This window comes from Carassius auratus, chromosome 34 (genome assembly GCF_003368295.1).
Source record: "Carassius auratus strain Wakin chromosome 34, ASM336829v1, whole genome shotgun sequence".
Classification (NCBI taxonomy): domain Eukaryota; kingdom Metazoa; phylum Chordata; class Actinopteri; order Cypriniformes; family Cyprinidae; genus Carassius; species Carassius auratus.
This window is the reverse complement of record NC_039276.1, coordinates 12,500,007-12,517,469: the sequence shown is the minus strand read 5'-3', so window position 1 is coordinate 12,517,469 and position 17,463 is coordinate 12,500,007. Positions and strand designations below refer to the sequence as shown.

Here is a 17,463-nt window from a genome sequence, read left to right as displayed (position 1 = left end):
TCTCACTTGAATCCGCTCCTTGAGATTTGAGTCTCTGACCTTCTGTAAGCCCCGCCTTGTTCACACAATGATTGACGTGGCGCGAGGGCGGGGACACGTGATCGGCTCGGAATGCATTTTCAATGTGCACATTGAATTTTGCTACATTTATTGCGGGACACCGAATGAAAATGCAATCGTAAGTGTCTTGACTGTGAGTGTTAATGCAATTAAGAAAAATAGCATTTAAATGATCATTTTGCCACAGTTTTTGCTTTAACATGTTAGACATATCTAATCATTTCTGTAATACATTTTCATTTTAATTTTGCAACTTATAAAGCGTTAAAATTAATATTCATTTTACATATTAAAACTGGTGTAGTAAATGGCAAATGAAAATTATGTAATTTAATTTTCATTTTCATTTTGCACCAAACGTTGCACAGATGTATGGGAAAATGTAAATGTAAATACAGAAATGCATTGCCATTTTACATATTGCATTGTCATTTTGCATATTACATCCCAAATTGAATAATGCTACCCATATGCTTCCATACTATTGGTCTATGGATGTAACCATGCAGAAAATCCCCACAACAGCTGTTCTCTGTTTTCGTTGTTTGGAGACGTGCACAAAAACATCTATTTTCACAAAAGCTGTAAAGTCTCATTGCTTTTGTAGTATGCATTAATTCATTCTGAAACTTCTTAACAAATTATACAATCGCTAAAGTGCGTTACTATCCTGCAACAAGCTCCTTATGTGAGAGATCACCTGTAAATACTGCCAGTGAACCGCTGTGCTGTTCTAGCTCTTGTGGATGGCAGTGACTTTGATCCTGGATGACAAACCTGCCACTTTTCCTGTCACCTCAAACACCCCTTTCCGGATCGTTCACAAATCCCTCCCTCCACCATCTGTGGAGAAGCATCTTGAATCACAAAGAGACGCAAGCTAAAAACAGGATTTAACAGCTGCAGGTGTAATGATGTAAATACAATATAATTGTACACTGCTTCTATGTGTATATTTTGTAGAATATTAATACTGATATAGGCAGACTGTGTGAATATTTTTGTGTAAATCACATTAAGTTAAGCAGAACTGTTGTAGGCTTCATAACTTTGATGAAGTGATTAATCATTTCCAATAACTGACAAATAAGGGATGTTTGTCTCTAAAGGGGACTAAAGCTTGATGTATTTTCTGTGTTACATAATTGCAAAAAAATGTAAATAAAATACCTGTCTGCCTTTAGTCAAAAACAGGTAGTCCCACCCCAAACTTCACACCATTTGTCAAGCTTATGTTGCTATATGAGGACAGCATGGTGAGGTTCAATTTTCATTTTTGGAGCTGTATAAAATAATTTATTTTGTTGAAGGGATCATGAACTGCATTTTTTATGTTTTTGTACTGTTTTCTTTGGTCCACTTATGATGTTATTTTTACATCAAAAGAACATCATAATTTAGAAGTATAATATGACCACCCCTCATCAGAAAAGCTGTGTTTGAACAGCCGTATCAGATCGTAAAATCAGAAGTAAATGCACACTGCTGTGATTGGCTATAACAGTTGTGTATGTTTGACAACCTACACCCTTCATAGATGGACACTGTTGTGCATAAATACTCAGCACATATCAAACTATCAGTAATAACAGACAAAGCAATAGTGACCACATGACAAAAACAGTTACTTTTGTGTGGTGAGACATTACTGTCTTTTTGAAAATCCTGTGTTGAATTGGTGTTGAAGTTCTTTCTGGATCTTCATTAAAAAAAAATAAAGTTCATTCACTCTTTCCTAAAGGTGGGATCAGAAAGAAGGTAATGCAAAGACTGTTTTTTTCTACTTATTGTCTCCGGAGTATCTTTATTGTTTGATTTCTGCATAGACCTGCGTTTGCCTCGCTCATTATTTACACAACATGCATGAATTGGTGGGCGGGGCTAAACTGATGTTGATGTAGAAGCAGGTTTTGATCTTCTTCTGCAGAGGCGGTGTTTATCCACACTATTACGTCATAAAGTGGTACATTCCACAACATGTCATTTTGGCAACCTGGCTTCAATTTAAACTGCTTTTAGACTAACTTACAGGATGTTTTTATAGTACAGTGACCTCTATGTCAAAAGATAAAGGGAATTTTGATTTCTCAGTTCATGATCCCTTTAAAGAAGGAAAGTAGAAGAAAAAACTGATGAAATTTCAGCCAAGAAACCAAATCCATCTGCTGGTATAAAGTTAAAACAAGGAAAGACCAATAGTCATGACCTTGAATAGTCTCTCTCTCTCCATCATCATTTACAGCCCTGGTCATGAAAGAGCTTCAGAAGTTTTCATCATTGTGATTCAACAAAGAATTGCGTAGAACAGCCAGGTTATGCAGTAGAGCCTGGAGACCCCCAAATACTTCTAAAGTTCTCCTATACAAGCCTTTGATTTGTTTTCTCCAGTGATCCCATCGATGACTGACACTTCGTTATTGGATAAAACATACAGACATGGTTAAAGCCTTTGACATGCCTCTACATCTTTTGTAATATCTAGATATGTTGGTAAAATGCCTCCTACAGTTTGAGCGAAATTTGCATGCTAAAATGAACCACTGAATGGTTAATCTCAAATAAACTGAATAATCTCTATATTATATTAAGCTAATAATGAAGTCAGATTTATAATGATAAAAAAAAAAAATGATGTTGAAATCTTGATATACAGTAATATACAATAATCTTGAGCTCTGGCCCTTTTTATTGAATGCAATATACAGTATTGTTTGTTACAAAAAAGCATAACTTCCTGCCAGGCTGAAGTCAGTTTGCCCAGAGGCAGTAGATACACTGCAGTATCATAGTAATTAGTCTCATATAACAGTTCACGGTTCCATTCCGAAGGCAGGGGGCTGGTTATTTTTTATAGTCTTTATGCTATAAAACTTCCATAGACTTTGTTCTGAATTACATTGTATGGCATCAGCTTGCCAAAGTAAATGGAAACCTTTATTGAGTAATTAAGGAAGTTTTGTCACAGTTTTGCCAATAGACCTTTGAAAAGGAGTTAATTCATTCAAACCAATTAGAGTCCCTGCAAACTCTGACTGTCAACAGAATGCAGTCTGTTGCACGTGTTCGCATGAGAGTGTTTATGTGCATCATGGTTTGAGTTTTTTTTTCTAAGAATTACAGCGCACAGCAGGCTCAGTGTCTCTCAGTTTAACATTCGCTTTCTCCCCCTCAGCTCTAACCTTGAGTCTTCATATATAATAACAGCATGCATCTAGTAAGATTTAGCCCTGTATCCAGTGAATGAATACAAAACACACTTACATATGAATAGATATAGACAAATCCTCTACTGGAGAGTCTTATATTCATGTAAAATGTAAGTGATGTTGGTTCACATGCGCTTTAATGTGGTTTAGCAAGTCAGAGGCAAAACTCTGGATTTTTAAATTAGTGTTTTCATTTTGTGTTATTGGCTATTCTTGAAGCATTCTGCCTGCAGTGTCTGTCCTGAGTGATTGTGTCGAGTGAATATTCAGTTGTGTTTACACATACACCTCACATTCATAACACACGGAGTTCTGACAGGGATGTCAATTTTGTAACTTCACATGTTGCCACAGAAGTCTCTATGTGATTTGTCTCTCAGGTCATTCACAGCCAGTCTCTCTCTGATTCTCTCTGAATTGTTGTCTCACCGGTGGCCAATGTTTTCTCGTATTCATTTTATAATGAGGGGCAGATTGTGCCTAACCATGGTATCATTACACCACCCTGGGGAGAAACTCTTAGCCACATACACACATACATGCATGCACACACACACACACACACACACACACACAAACACAGACACACAAAACTCGTAGAAAACAAATCTTCCACTTAGGCATCATGCAAAGTTCATGAGACATCTGTAGCCTGCATGTGCTAAATTGCCTAAAACACTAAATAGACATTCAAGATTTTGTTGATTACCGTTATCCTTTCTGCTTCTATGAAAGCAGCTAGTGCAACCCTTCAGAAATTCACCATGGTAACAATAATTTCTGGCAAAACTTCATAGTTTCTGTGCTGACCAGCTCATCTCCGGTTGCTAATTGGATTCTACCAATGGTAGATATTCTCAAACACACAACTTTTACTGTAAAATCTCGTCTCATTGTGAACCAAGAATCAAGGTGGAGCACTGATTGTTAAGGTGTTCTGGAACCTAAAATTGTCTGGGTGGTTGCTAGTGTGTTCAGAGTAGTTGCTAGGGTGTTGCTAGGGTGTTCTGGATCCTAGGATTTTCTGGATGATTGCTAAACTGTTCAGAGCAGTTGCTAGTGCATCTATTGATGGTTGCTAGGGTACTTTGGACGGTTGCTAAGGTGTTCAGAGTTGTTAGTGAATGGCAACTGAATGGCAGTTGCTAGGGTATCCTGTAGAGTAGCCTTATAGCTATTAATAAGCAGCCAAAAGAATACATGTTAAAGAGAGAGAGAAAAAACTAAAGGAGCAGACCCGACTGCTTTAAACAGGTGCATGAAAACTGGCCTAAATGGCTGACTGGAACAAATGGAGAAGGGGGGTCTCCAGGACACTTGATGCCCTTAAGGGAGAAAAAATGTGTGCAACTTACACAGACACACAGGAGCCAAGAAAAGTGTCCATCTGGTGAACATACTCTAACCTGATTACAGAGAGCAGATGAACAAAATTAATATAGACGATTCACTAATACAAGGACTCACTGGCTCGATTAGGGTAGTTCTGGCACCATGACAATCAATATGGGAGCTGAGGTTTGAGCAAAATACAGAGATAAAACATTTCTGATCTCTTATATATTAGCTTAGCTATATTCAACTTATTTTTGAATACATGCTGTTTAAAGGTTTGGGGTCTGTAATTTTTTTTTTTTTTTTTATGTTAGTACTTTTATTCAGCAAAGACACATTATAAAACATATTTCAAATATTATTATTTTTTTACAAAACATTTTCAAAGAAATGCTGTTCTAAATGTTGAATGCTAAAAAAAGGCAGCAAAATGGTTACACATTTATAATAAGAAGAAATATTTTTGAGCACCAAATATTAGAATGATTTCTGAAGGATCATGTGACACTGAAGACTGGAGTAATGACAATAAAAATTCAGGTTTTCCATAACCTACATAAATCGAAAATACATATGAGGCACCAAAAAGGAAATAATTCTGTCAAATCTGGATAGAAGTAAATCTCAGTATATAAATGAAAATCTCAATATATAGAAGTAAATCTGAATATACAGTATATAGAAGTTAATCTGAATATATAAATATAAATCTGAATATATAGAGAAAAATCTGGATAAATACAAGAAGATTCTCCTGTACTCTCCATTGTTGAACTCTATTTTCTCTGCCTCTAAATCTGCCTTGAATGCATGTTTCCCAGAATAAGGTTTAGATGACAGAACGTTGATTATATTGTGGTCAAGCTCCATATCAGGGAGAGGTGTAAATCCCCCATTCTCTTCCAGCCATAGTTCCCTTCTGCAATTAAATAAAGTCCTAAGGCTAATACATAGCTTTTGAGATATGGTCCAACTAAAAACAATATCACGTAAATGTTCCTGGTGATTCCTTGAAATATTGTACCTAGTAAAGAGAAAAATGTATTTATATTTATTACATTTATTTATATTGGAATATTGGAATGACTCTTTAACACTGGACAAGAGTGTGCAAAATGTGTAGCCATGATGAATTGTGAGGACCCTTTGGCACTACGAACAGTCGTTTGTAAAATACAGTAAAAATACTCTATTTGGTTTAGATAAGTGATATTCACTTAGAGTAATTAATTTAGTACAGTATCTGCATTGATGCATTCAGGCATATTGTTTTAATAAAAATAATCCTACCAAACACAAACTTTTAATGGTATTGTGTATTACATATTAGGACTTCAACAAAAGGCAAACAATCAAGTAAACATTAGCTTCTGAAAGTGATTGTGTGTGTGTGTGTGTGTGTGTGTGTGTGTGTGTGTGTGTGTGTGTGTGTGCGTGCGTGCGTGCGTGCGTGCGTGTGTGTGCTACTGTGTGACTAGACTCAGTCTATGGCTCACCCCAATGTTTTGTTCAGTTTCTTTCTCATCTGCTTTGGAGATTAAACAAACGCTCAGACAGGCCAAGATGAATTCTTGACACTGCCGGCTGTTAATTATGATGACTGCAATCGGTTTGTTAGGGGTGTGTAATTAGCTGTGTGTTCGGTGAATGGAAAGCCCTGCATTTATTCTGTCTGAAATGTGCTGAATGCTCTGAATGAATGTTTGATTGAATATGGATGACAAAGACCGAATCACCTCCTTTTGTCTTTCCTTTTTTTAATTTTTTCAGAGAATGTTTTTTTTTTTTTAAATCTCTCTGATGTCTAAACTCTTCACTGCAAAGACTTTGGCTAGCTGTATTTAGTTAGCTCATATCGAGATCAGGAGTTAAATGTGCAGATGCAGGGATCAACACATCTCTAACAGATGGAAGACGGTCTGTCTGATATCTTCATGCTCAAGAAGACTAATATATGTAGACAACAACAACAAAAAAATCTATCTAGCATGGTTGTTTGGTCAGTCAATATAATCTAGAAACACAGCAAAATAATAAACGCATACTATAGTGGTGGAGTGATATCCCTTACAGTTAGGGTCTTCTTATCATTCTGATACAAAGTACTATCAAAGCCAATATCTACACCAATAAGTTTTATGATTTTCGAGGATAAAACAAATAATTATAGCCAACAAACTTCAAATAGCCACAAAACAGGCCTAAACTGCAAATTATATATATATATATATATATATATATATATATATATATATATATATATATATATATATATATATATATATATATATATATATATATATATATATATATATATATATATATATATATATATACTTTTTAAATATGATATGTATTATAGTCTGATTGTTGTATATATATATATATATATATATATATATATATATATATATATATATATATATATATATATATATATATATATATATATATATATACAACAATCAGACCATAATACATATCATATTTAGGTTTGTTGACATGCAGTGGAGAAAAAAAACTAATTCTTCTTCTGTTTTTCACTGCCTCTGACAGGCAGTGTTATCTGTGTCTGAGTGCTGTGGCTGAACACTGTCTGACTGCTTGTGCTTTTTAAAATTTTTGCTCATGTTCAAATGAGGACGAATAATTTCTATATTACACAACTATTTTTTTACCAAGTTCATATTTTTCAAAGCTTATATAATATATTTTACTATTTTGTTATGTTATGTTATATTTAAATATAATTTGTATAAATTATTACAAAGTAAGGATCACGAAGTTGGATTCATCCTATTGTGAGAACTTATCCACTTAATACTGTTTCCAGAAGTGTCTTGTTTCTGAAGACTGATCCAGTCATCCCTAATGCATACTCTCAAAATATAAGCCACAATAACCGCTGAATCCGTCTCTTTCTGTTAGTATGTGTGAATGTGAGGAGCCGACAGCATTAATGCAGTCCAGTGTTTATCAGTGTCTACAGCAACTATCTCTTCTCTCTACTGGCCTGTCTCTGAACTCCTCTCAAATGGGAGCACACCAGCAGCACAAAACTCTCCTCTCGCCCCTCTCTCCTTTTCTCTGGCATCAAACAGCAGAATTAATCCTTTGATAGTGCACGTCACTTTGAGTTTAAATGCAGCAGATCCCAACCGTGTGTGAGGCTATAAAGTGACAAACAATAATATGAGTTCTTGTCTTTACTCAGAAGGCATTTTAGTTGATACTGTAGTGATGAACCTTTGAGTGATTTGAGAAAATAGCCTTTCAATTTAGAGTTCAACAAAAGAAAATCAGACCAATTTTGGAGGATTTTTAAAAGCAAAAATGTGAAGTTTATAATTGTCTAAAAGCTGTTCAATTAATTATTCTGTTAACTTGTGATTTTTTTTAGCTGTAGAGCCGTTTGAATAATTTTAGTCATTCTTCGGGTTACAGGGTTTATGGCATTCTGTTGTCATGGCAAGTTGTAAAATTTAAACACCAAATTTATATTAACATGCACATGTTTTTTTGTGGCAATCAACATTATGCCACAAAGGCTGTCAATTTAGCTTAACTTGCACTTAACCCAGAACATCCCTTTAACCATTAAACTACACCACTTGGCCACTGGACAGACACTGCATGGATGTGAAGCTGCATGTTAGCGACCCTCTATCCACCTACACACACTCAGCCGGATAGCACACAAGTTACTCATCCCTTCTGTTTAAAAATCACAGATTCACTCTCTGTGGCTTTAGATGAAAGATCAGTCTAAAGAATGTGAAGAAAGCTCAGAAGTGCATTTTCTCACACTCATCATGTTACACTTGAGTAATGACAGATACACCTGTTTTACTCTTAGATTTCTGACCTCTTTCACCTCAGTGAGCCATCCAGATGTCAAGTAAAATGCATTCTTAAACACTGTTAAATCTTATTATGTTGCTTCTGCTCTTCAGAATATGTAATTATTTGAGATGCTAAGAAGAAAATGAGATAAAATGTACTAGGGATGCCAGGGAACAGATCAGAGCACAGAACATCCCAAATAAGATATGCAGCAAACTGAACTCAGCAAGACAGGGAAATGAAACTATAAATCTTTCTTTATAATTTAGGCAGAGACAGAGTTCACAGTGTTAAACAACATTTAGACTAATAGCATGGATATTAACTTTAAGTCAACACCAAAATGTATAATGTATATAAAATTACCAAATATCAACCAGCTGCACGAAAGGATTGAATATGTCCCCGCGCGGGCATTAAGAGCCTATACTGTTCCATTTTACGCACAGGTGTAAATAGCATCGAGTGACTGTTAAATTTGCCCCAAAAACTTTGTAATTGCATTTGACACTTTGGTGAAGGAACGGTAAGCTGCGCACTTACGGGTGCCATCGAAACGGGTGGCGATGGTGTCGAGGAAGGTGTTCTGCGGGGCCAGCAGACCTCTCATCACAGGCATCCTGGTGCGGGTCGACTGCGTCCTCCTCCCGCCTCTGCGCCCTGCAGGGGTAGAGGACTCCTGCTCAGCCCCGAACCCGGGTAAAAATCGGGATGTTCCGGGCGCGCATCCTAGACCCTGCAGGAGCGCCCCGATCCGTGATACGCGCGGCTCCACTTTGGCAGCTCAACAGTTACCATATCCTTTAACGAAAAGCCCACATATCTGCCTTACATCGTGTCATAAAGAGGAAAATCCGTGTTCGTGTCTTTGTAAGTCTGGAGCTTGGAGATCAGATGAACCTGTGCGTAACGGCAGCGCTGGAGACCGGAGCTCTGACTGGTGAAGAGACTGCGCACTGATGCTGTGTGGACTCCTGGCACCACGAGCCTTGCTTCTACATCTACACTATATAACTGGCTTTCTCTAGTTGCTATAACCAGCAGATGTCACGTCACGTGGTGAGCATGAGTCTGGTAAAGAGGCTAGAACCCTACTAGTTTTATTTTTATTAAAGACTCTTTATTCAGATGAAATGATCCATAAACAGACAAAATTTTGATTTTGTTAGAAATTTTTCATAAAAAATAATATTTAGTGACTGTGGAAGGTTCTTACTGTTTCCTAATTTTACACACATATATATATATATATATATATATATATATATATATATATATATATATATATATATATATATATATATATATATATATATATATTATATATTTAAGGGTCAATTACTTGACGTGATTTACTTAATTTGAATCCAAAAAAAAAAAAAAATTGACTGAATAGTCTAAACCTTGTTGATAGTGAATACATTTGTCAAGGTAGTGTAACTATAACCTTTTAAAGGAAATGTTGGCATAGTTGAAAGAACCTCAGAAAAAAAAACAATATTTATATATTCTTTAAAAACATTACTAACAGAACTTAAAAATATAGATATGTTATACCTTATATTATAACCATAGACTGTATGATTATAACCCATGTTTTAGAATATAATAAAGTGCATATAGTATGATAACATTGTCTGTTAATTCACAGCCCAAGGCAAGTATTTAGTACATTTTAGACAATTATCACTTTAAGCAGATTCCTCTCTTTTATTTTTTTCGACATCCTTATTTGTCATTGATTCATAAATCAAACAGTATAACTATGTGCAAGAGTGTTTTACTGCTATTCCTGACTATTTCTTTTCAGTTTTTTTTTTCACATGATCAATGTGTTTGTGCTCAATTATAATAAAACAGAATAATAAGGGGAGAAAATATTTACTGTTATTTTCTCCTGTGCGACAGAAGAAATTAAATGCAATGTCTCCACCAAACAACTTATAACAAGATTGCCATACAAATGTACTAACTAAATAAAAGGCAGAAAATTGCGACATCTGCCGGTAAGTATGAATTTTGCATTCCCACAGGAGACGGCACAGTGCTCATTTTGACAATTTCGCTCCCTTACTCTTAACGCAAACTTGGAGGATAAACACCTTTCAACACCGAAGGTTGCGTTAAAAGCAAGCAGGAGTACTGAAATTAGGTAAAAGGGAGTAGACTTGCAGAAAATGGGCGGGGGGAATGGGCGGGCTTTGGTGGTTCTAAATAATAGGCTATATCCATCCATTAATTATCTTTAAAATAATAATACCAAAAATTAACTGCAATTATATATAAAGAATTCCACAATATTATTAACCAAAAGTTTTATCAAAGACAGGTTGGTATTTCAAATGTACGGATTTATGGATTTATCGAAAATTTGTTATTGATATTTTGGGGACATAAGTATACTTGCCAGATTTCCAGTGTCCTACGTAATTAATTTGGCTGGACGAATAAAAAATCTTTAAAAAAATGTTCTCAGCTCCACACGCCAGCAAGTTAAGGTTTTTTGCCTTTGTAGGGCAGAATGGTAAATGAGTCTTGCATATGTTTGTCTTGCATATACTGTAATGGACTAATTTACAAAAAAATTAAAATAAATAAATATATATATATATATATATATATATATATATATATATATATATATATATATATATATATATATATATATATATATATATATATAGTGAATATCTGATACACTAAAATATTTTGTATTCTAAAATAGTTTTTATTTGATATATTCAAAGTCATTTCTTAATTATTGGCCATTTTATTTCAATTGTAAAAAGAAAAGAAAATGGATTTGTGATCCTATGGGCCGCCATTTTTGAGCTGCATAGCGTCCCCTGGAGGAAGACTAGTGTCTGTCCCACTGCAAACAGCTATTATCCAGGAACCTAAATTCCTCCCAATAGGGTGCATAACGAAGGAGGGACTGTATAGTTCCGTATTCTCTTGGATTGGTGGAGGATTATCCGATTGAAGAAGTACATGTATGAGCAGACCTGGAGAGAGCCTATGCCGTCCACTCAGCTGATAGGAAACAACGCCTTCCAAGACTAGTCTAAAAACCTCCAAGCCTCCATACGACACATCAACCATCTGATACTTCTCTATTTACTCCGGTATATCCTCAAAAGAAAAGGTAGGCGTAGTATATTGCGTCGCGATCGTTCAAATCGCCGGTAAATCCCATTACATTAGCCGTTTTTTTTTCATCTGACGTTTCCTGCAAAGTACCGAGCATTACTGATGAAGCACTGTTAAAGTGATACATTCATCACAAAAAAAAAAAAAAAAACCTCAGGCTTTGAAACAGCGGTTGTCATATATAAATTGCATAATAGCCTATATAATATATATGTATACATATATAAATAATTAATTGTTTTTGTCGCATTTATATTTTTTACGACTGTTTATATAAGTAGCCCAGTAGTCTTCTAAAGCCTCATTACCTACAACTCTTTTATTAAAATATGAATATATGTTTGGGATTGCTCGCGTTGTATTTGACCTATGTCCTAATTGTTTTGTTACGTAACCAGTGCCAGTTTGTGGAACTGCAACAAGACGTTGAAACGTTTGTTACCTGAACACAGTTTATACTAAGATACAGTGAATCTCTCAGTGGTGGATAAAAGGCCTGTGTCGTGTTACACAGTGTCAGGTGCTGTTACATTAGTTGCATGAGAATAGCTGGTACATCAGTACAGAGATAGTAACAACATAGTGATTGTACTTGCATAGTTCAGAGTAACTAAAAGAACAGGAGGTCCTTTTACTATATCACAAAATACCACGGTATTACCATGCATATCTTTAAAACTAAGGTATTACTATTGCTAATTATGGAAAACCATACAAACTACTGACTTCTAAGTCTAGTTTGTAGGCTCAAAAATGCAGTCCGTTAAAACAGGTTTAAGGCAGAAATGCTGACTCACAGGTTGTGTAACTTTTCTCAGTGGAATCTACTCATTCTACAGGGATCAAGTATTAATGCCACTATACATCTTAACATATAACCGTCATTGGTTTTGCAGGGTCCAGAATGTCTCAGAAGATCAAAGCGGGTTCTGTGGTCGAGATGCAGGGAGACGAGATGACCAGAGTAATATGGGATCTCATAAAAGAGAAACTCATTTTCCCTTATCTGGAGCTCGACCTGCACAGGTGAGATTAAGTGTGTGTGTACCATTCACGCCAGCAGGTGCGCATTTCTCTCATTATGCCTGATTTCCCTTGTGAATACTCAGATTTCAGCCAGTATGTTAAGCTGATTTAACGTCATTTTGCTGCCAATTAGTGGTGTTTTACAGTAATTTAACATGGTAACCATAACACTAAAGTTAATGCCATATTATCATTGTTTGCACTGTGAAACCATTATAAGGTCATCTTTAATTTTCAGTATTAGTTTTCAGTAACTTTGATATTTAAAACTGCCAGGTTTTACAAATAGTTCCTATTGGTAAGTACAATGTGGTATCTCTCAAAACCTAAGGGAAATGTTATCATCTCATAAGTAAGCACTCACTTTTATTACCTAACATCACTTTTTGTCAGCATCTGTACTTTGAACTTTATAGGTTATGGTTTGATCGGAGTGGCTCTTTAACTAGAAAGACCTGTTTTTTGTTTAAAATAAATGAAGTATTCAGCATAGTTCGTGAACTTGACCTAAAGATTTGAAGAATAGTTGCAAGGTGAAGTGTCGGTGGGTTATCGGTCTGATAAGAGTATTATCAGTACGTTAGTAAACAAGGTGTGGTCACTTAAGGGGGATCTCTTGACGCCTGTCCATTCAGTCATTACCACTGAACCTCGGAGTGGTCTTTGAGCTTGTATCGTAAGATTGTTTGCATATGTTTACCTGTCATTTGTGCTTCTAGTTGTTTTGTTTTTTTTGAATGCGATCTATACCTCACAGGTTTTCTTTGATGGATTGAACAAGTCAAAAGCACCCCTATTTAGTTATTTTGAAGTCCTCTAGCGCCACCAACAGATTTTCAGAATCATTACCATGGAGTTGAAGGAAAGTGGGTGAAAGGTCACATCATACTTAACACAATAGTGAGGACATGGAACAAGAAGGGTATGGGAACGTTCCTCACCCCCATCAGTAGAGCTGTATTGTAGCTCTGGGATGCTTTCTCTGAAGTCTATATGTTTAGTGTCTCACACTCTTCCTCACTGGTTCTAAAGTCTCTGAGAGGAGGCTTTCATCAGTTCAGTCACGTATATGCAGAACAGATGAGGCCTTTCATTTGCTCTTAGCAGCTGAGAGCACGAGTGAATTTAAATCAGTGTGGAAAACTCTTTTGATGGTGCATGGCTGTTCGAAGATTTGAAGGCTTGTTTTTGGTAGCTGATAATCATCTACTGTATGTTTTTTATTATTTCATAACCATACCCACACAGACTATGTGCATAAGTAACAGAAATAGCTTTAATAGGGATATGTTTAATTGTATGTATTTTTTTTCTGCCACCCACAATGTGTTTAATTAGAGTGTAATGTACAGTAAGCTACTGTATATAGTGCATAGTCCCCTTTTTCCATTTGATTGAACATCAATAATAGAACTTCTTTTACAATAATAGACCTTTTACCAAAAGAGGTAATTTGCAAAAATCAAAGAAATGCATAATGATTGTTAATATGTCAATAACTTCATGGAATAATTCTCATAGGTGAGCAAAACTCATGAGGTTTCTTTTTTTGCTCTCTGTGTGGCAGCTATGACCTGGGAATGGAGAACCGTGATGCCACAGATGACAAGGTGACTGTCGAGGCGGCGGAGGCTGTGAGGCGCTACAGTGTCGGCATCAAGTGCGCCACCATCACTCCTGACGAGAAGCGCGTGGAGGAGTTCAAGCTCAAGAAGATGTGGCCCTCTCCTAACGGAACAATCCGGAACATCCTGGGAGGAACTGTGTTCCGAGAGGCTATTATCTGCAAAAACATTCCCCGTTTGGTCTCAGGCTGGATCAAGCCTATAATTATCGGCAGGCACGCACATGGAGACCAGGTAGGGAGCTCTTCCTAGTGCATGTATTAGAATATCTGTAATTAAGCCTTATTGGGAATTTGTTCTGGAATTTTTTTGGGTTGGATTGTTTTGGTGTTTCATCAAAGTTTACATCATAACTAAGCAATCATCATTTAATATTGGTGAAATTAGTCACAGGTAAAAGGTCTCCTGAGATAATCTGTCCTTTTCGATTTGAACAGTACAAGGCTACAGATTTCGTTGTTCCCGGTCCTGGAACGGTGGAAATGACATACACGCCTAAAAATGGAGGAGAGCCACTCAAGTTTGTTGTCCACGACTTTAAAGGTAGCCTACATTGATTTAAAAATTTCTGGGAACTTTTCACATACTATTTTATGAAAACTTTGAATTCTGTTCACACATTGTTTTCATAGCAGGGAAGTCTGAGATTTCGAATGCAGCCCTTCTGTATGTCAGAAATATCTCTGTATGGTGATGTCATCACAGTGGACTGTCACTTGTTTGATTATTGAGCATGTTTGTCTTGTCAGAGTTACAGTCTGAAGCCACATGGCACTGTCCTGGGACTGCAAATAGTGTTTAGATGAAATGGATATCGTGCAAAGATTTGATATTTGATTTGAAATTATTGGAACATAGCCTAGTTGTTTCTAAATCTAATTGTCACAAGCATATCTTCTTTTAGACCAGGTTTTCTTGACACTATGTGTGATTCTGTATGTTTAGGTACCGGTGGAGTTGCTCTGGGGATGTACAACACAGACAGTTCAATCCGGGACTTTGCCCATAGCTCTTTCAAGATGGGGTTGAACAAAGGCTGGCCGATGTACCTCAGCACCAAGAACACCATCTTGAAGAAATATGATGGCCGATTCAAAGATATTTTCCAGGAAATCTATGAAAAGTGAGTCCTCGGTGAAATGGTTTCTTATGAACTGTCATTGAATTAATTCCCCCCAGTAATCCATCTAGTTACAGTGTTTTTTTGAACTAAAGAAAATGGGTCTGAAACTGCCTGTCGTAAATTTAAAGGCCTCCGTGTAAATCAATACAATTTTTCCTTACGAAAGGTTTTCTTCTGTCCTGGCATCTAAGCATGAATGTCTACTCATAATCCTGTATGCACACATTGAATAAGATGACAGAGCGACAAACAATGAGAAGTGAATTCAGAAAAAAAAAATGATAAAGAGCTTTCTGACACTGTATGTGCTGCAGAGAGTACAAGGCTCAGTACGAAGCCAAAGGCATCTGGTATGAGCATCGGCTGATTGATGACATGGTAGCTCAGGCCATGAAGTCCGAAGGCGGATTTATCTGGGCCTGCAAGAACTATGATGGAGACGTGCAATCAGACTCTGTAGCTCAAGGTGAGTAATGATACAAAATTATTATTGATAATTAATACTAATATTTGAACCCCACAAATGACGAAAGAGTTGCCAGATACAAAAAAGAAATGTTTTCAATGAATGCTTTTGTCCAGTATATTAAAATAGTTTTGATCAGATAAATGCAGTCTTGGTGAGCACTAGGCGCTTTTGTTTTATTTAAAACATTAAACCATCTTACTAACGGTTTACTAAATTTTTGCATGTTTTTGTGGTAAAGGTATAATGGAAAGTACCATGAAAATGAATTTATAGTGAGTAATCTCTCGGTTCTCTGTCTCCAGGTTATGGGTCATTGGGTATGATGACCAGTGTGCTTGTGTGTCCTGATGGGCGTACAGTAGAAGCTGAGGCAGCCCATGGCACAGTTACACGGCACTATCGCATGCACCAGCAGGGCAAAGAGACGTCCACCAACCCTATTGGTGAGGAAAACATACTTGCTTTACTTCCACTCTTAATCTATAAAATCCCCAGATGATGCACACAAAACAGTTTTTCATGATCACTTTTGTCCCATCAGCCTCTATCTTTGCGTGGACACGAGGGCTGCTGCACCGGGCGGAGCTTGATAAGAACGCAGAGCTGCGGGTGTTTGCTGAGGCACTGGAGGCCGTTTGTGTCGAGACCATTGAAGCTGGTTTCATGACCAAGGACCTGGCCATCTGCATCAAGGGCATGTCTGAGTACGTCCATTATCTACTCTGGGACACTACTATTCATTGGGGCTCAGTGGAGATCTTTGGTTTTGAGTGGTGTTGGACTGCATGAATTGAGTGTTCAATGCATGATATAGCATAAAAAAAAAAACATGCAGATTTTAAAGGACAGCAACAAAACATTATTAGGCTGTGTAATGATATTTTATATGTATTTTTTCTGTTTATGTCTTTGCAGTGTCAAACGCTCCGATTACCTCAACACTTTTGAGTTCTTGGACAAACTGGCTGAGAATCTGAAGATTAAGTTGTCAAGTCATCCCAAACTGTAAAGCTGCTGGATGTTGATGGGGCGTTAACACACGCACACACTGAAGTTTAGCCCTCACCTCACGTCAAGCTGCAGACTCTGTTTTAGTCTCATTTCCTGTTTGACTGGGACCAAAGACCAGTCCAGTAGGGGGAGCAGTGCACTTTCAACTGGAAGATAAGAAAGTGTCTTTTTAAATGGAAGGAGCCACTGTAACCTTCATTATGCTTTTAAAAACTAATTTGAAGCATTCATATAGTAACTTTTATCACGGTTTACACGTTTTAACATTGCAACGTTTTTTATTTTATTTTTTATCATATCCCCTGTAGTGCAAAAAAGATTTACTGCTATCTCTCAGGTGCTTGAACACCTGTTGACTTATTGTCTGAGTGTGTAGTTGTCTTGTCTTCTGGCATCCACTCTTGACGCCTTCCCGGGAACAGTGAGATCAACTGAAGTACTGGTAGTTCTCACCAGTAGACATTCCTGTTCATTGTTCACTCAGTACCACTGTCTGTCACTGCATTACAAATGAATTCCCTTATATGGTTCTGTTTATGTCAGTCTGTGTGCTTATGTGATTAGGTCTTGTGTAATTATGACATCAATAATAAATGAGACTTTTTAAGAAGAATA

General features: G+C 36.6%; 2 protein-coding genes across 2 annotated transcripts in view; one reads left to right on the top strand and one right to left on the bottom strand.

Moving 5' to 3' along the window:
- kcnh3 (potassium voltage-gated channel, subfamily H (eag-related), member 3) overlaps positions 1-9,437 on the bottom strand; it is a 93,449-nt gene extending 84,012 nt beyond the window's left edge. The window contains exon 1 of the mRNA XM_026218090.1: positions 8,988-9,437. Coding sequence (XP_026073875.1) covers positions 8,988-9,063 — 76 coding nt within the window. The 5' untranslated portion in view covers positions 9,064-9,437. The remainder of the gene's footprint in view (positions 1-8,987) is intronic.
- A 1,988-nt stretch (positions 9,438-11,425) lies between these two features.
- LOC113053230 (isocitrate dehydrogenase [NADP] cytoplasmic-like) lies at positions 11,426-17,463 on the top strand. The gene is made up of 9 exons (XM_026218089.1): positions 11,426-11,589; positions 12,491-12,620; positions 14,188-14,479; positions 14,683-14,788; positions 15,191-15,368; positions 15,683-15,834; positions 16,140-16,280; positions 16,379-16,541; positions 16,753-17,463. Exons 2-9 carry the CDS (start codon positions 12,499-12,501, stop codon positions 16,844-16,846), a joined length of 1,248 nt encoding a protein of 415 aa, XP_026073874.1. The 5' UTR covers positions 11,426-11,589; positions 12,491-12,498; the 3' UTR covers positions 16,847-17,463.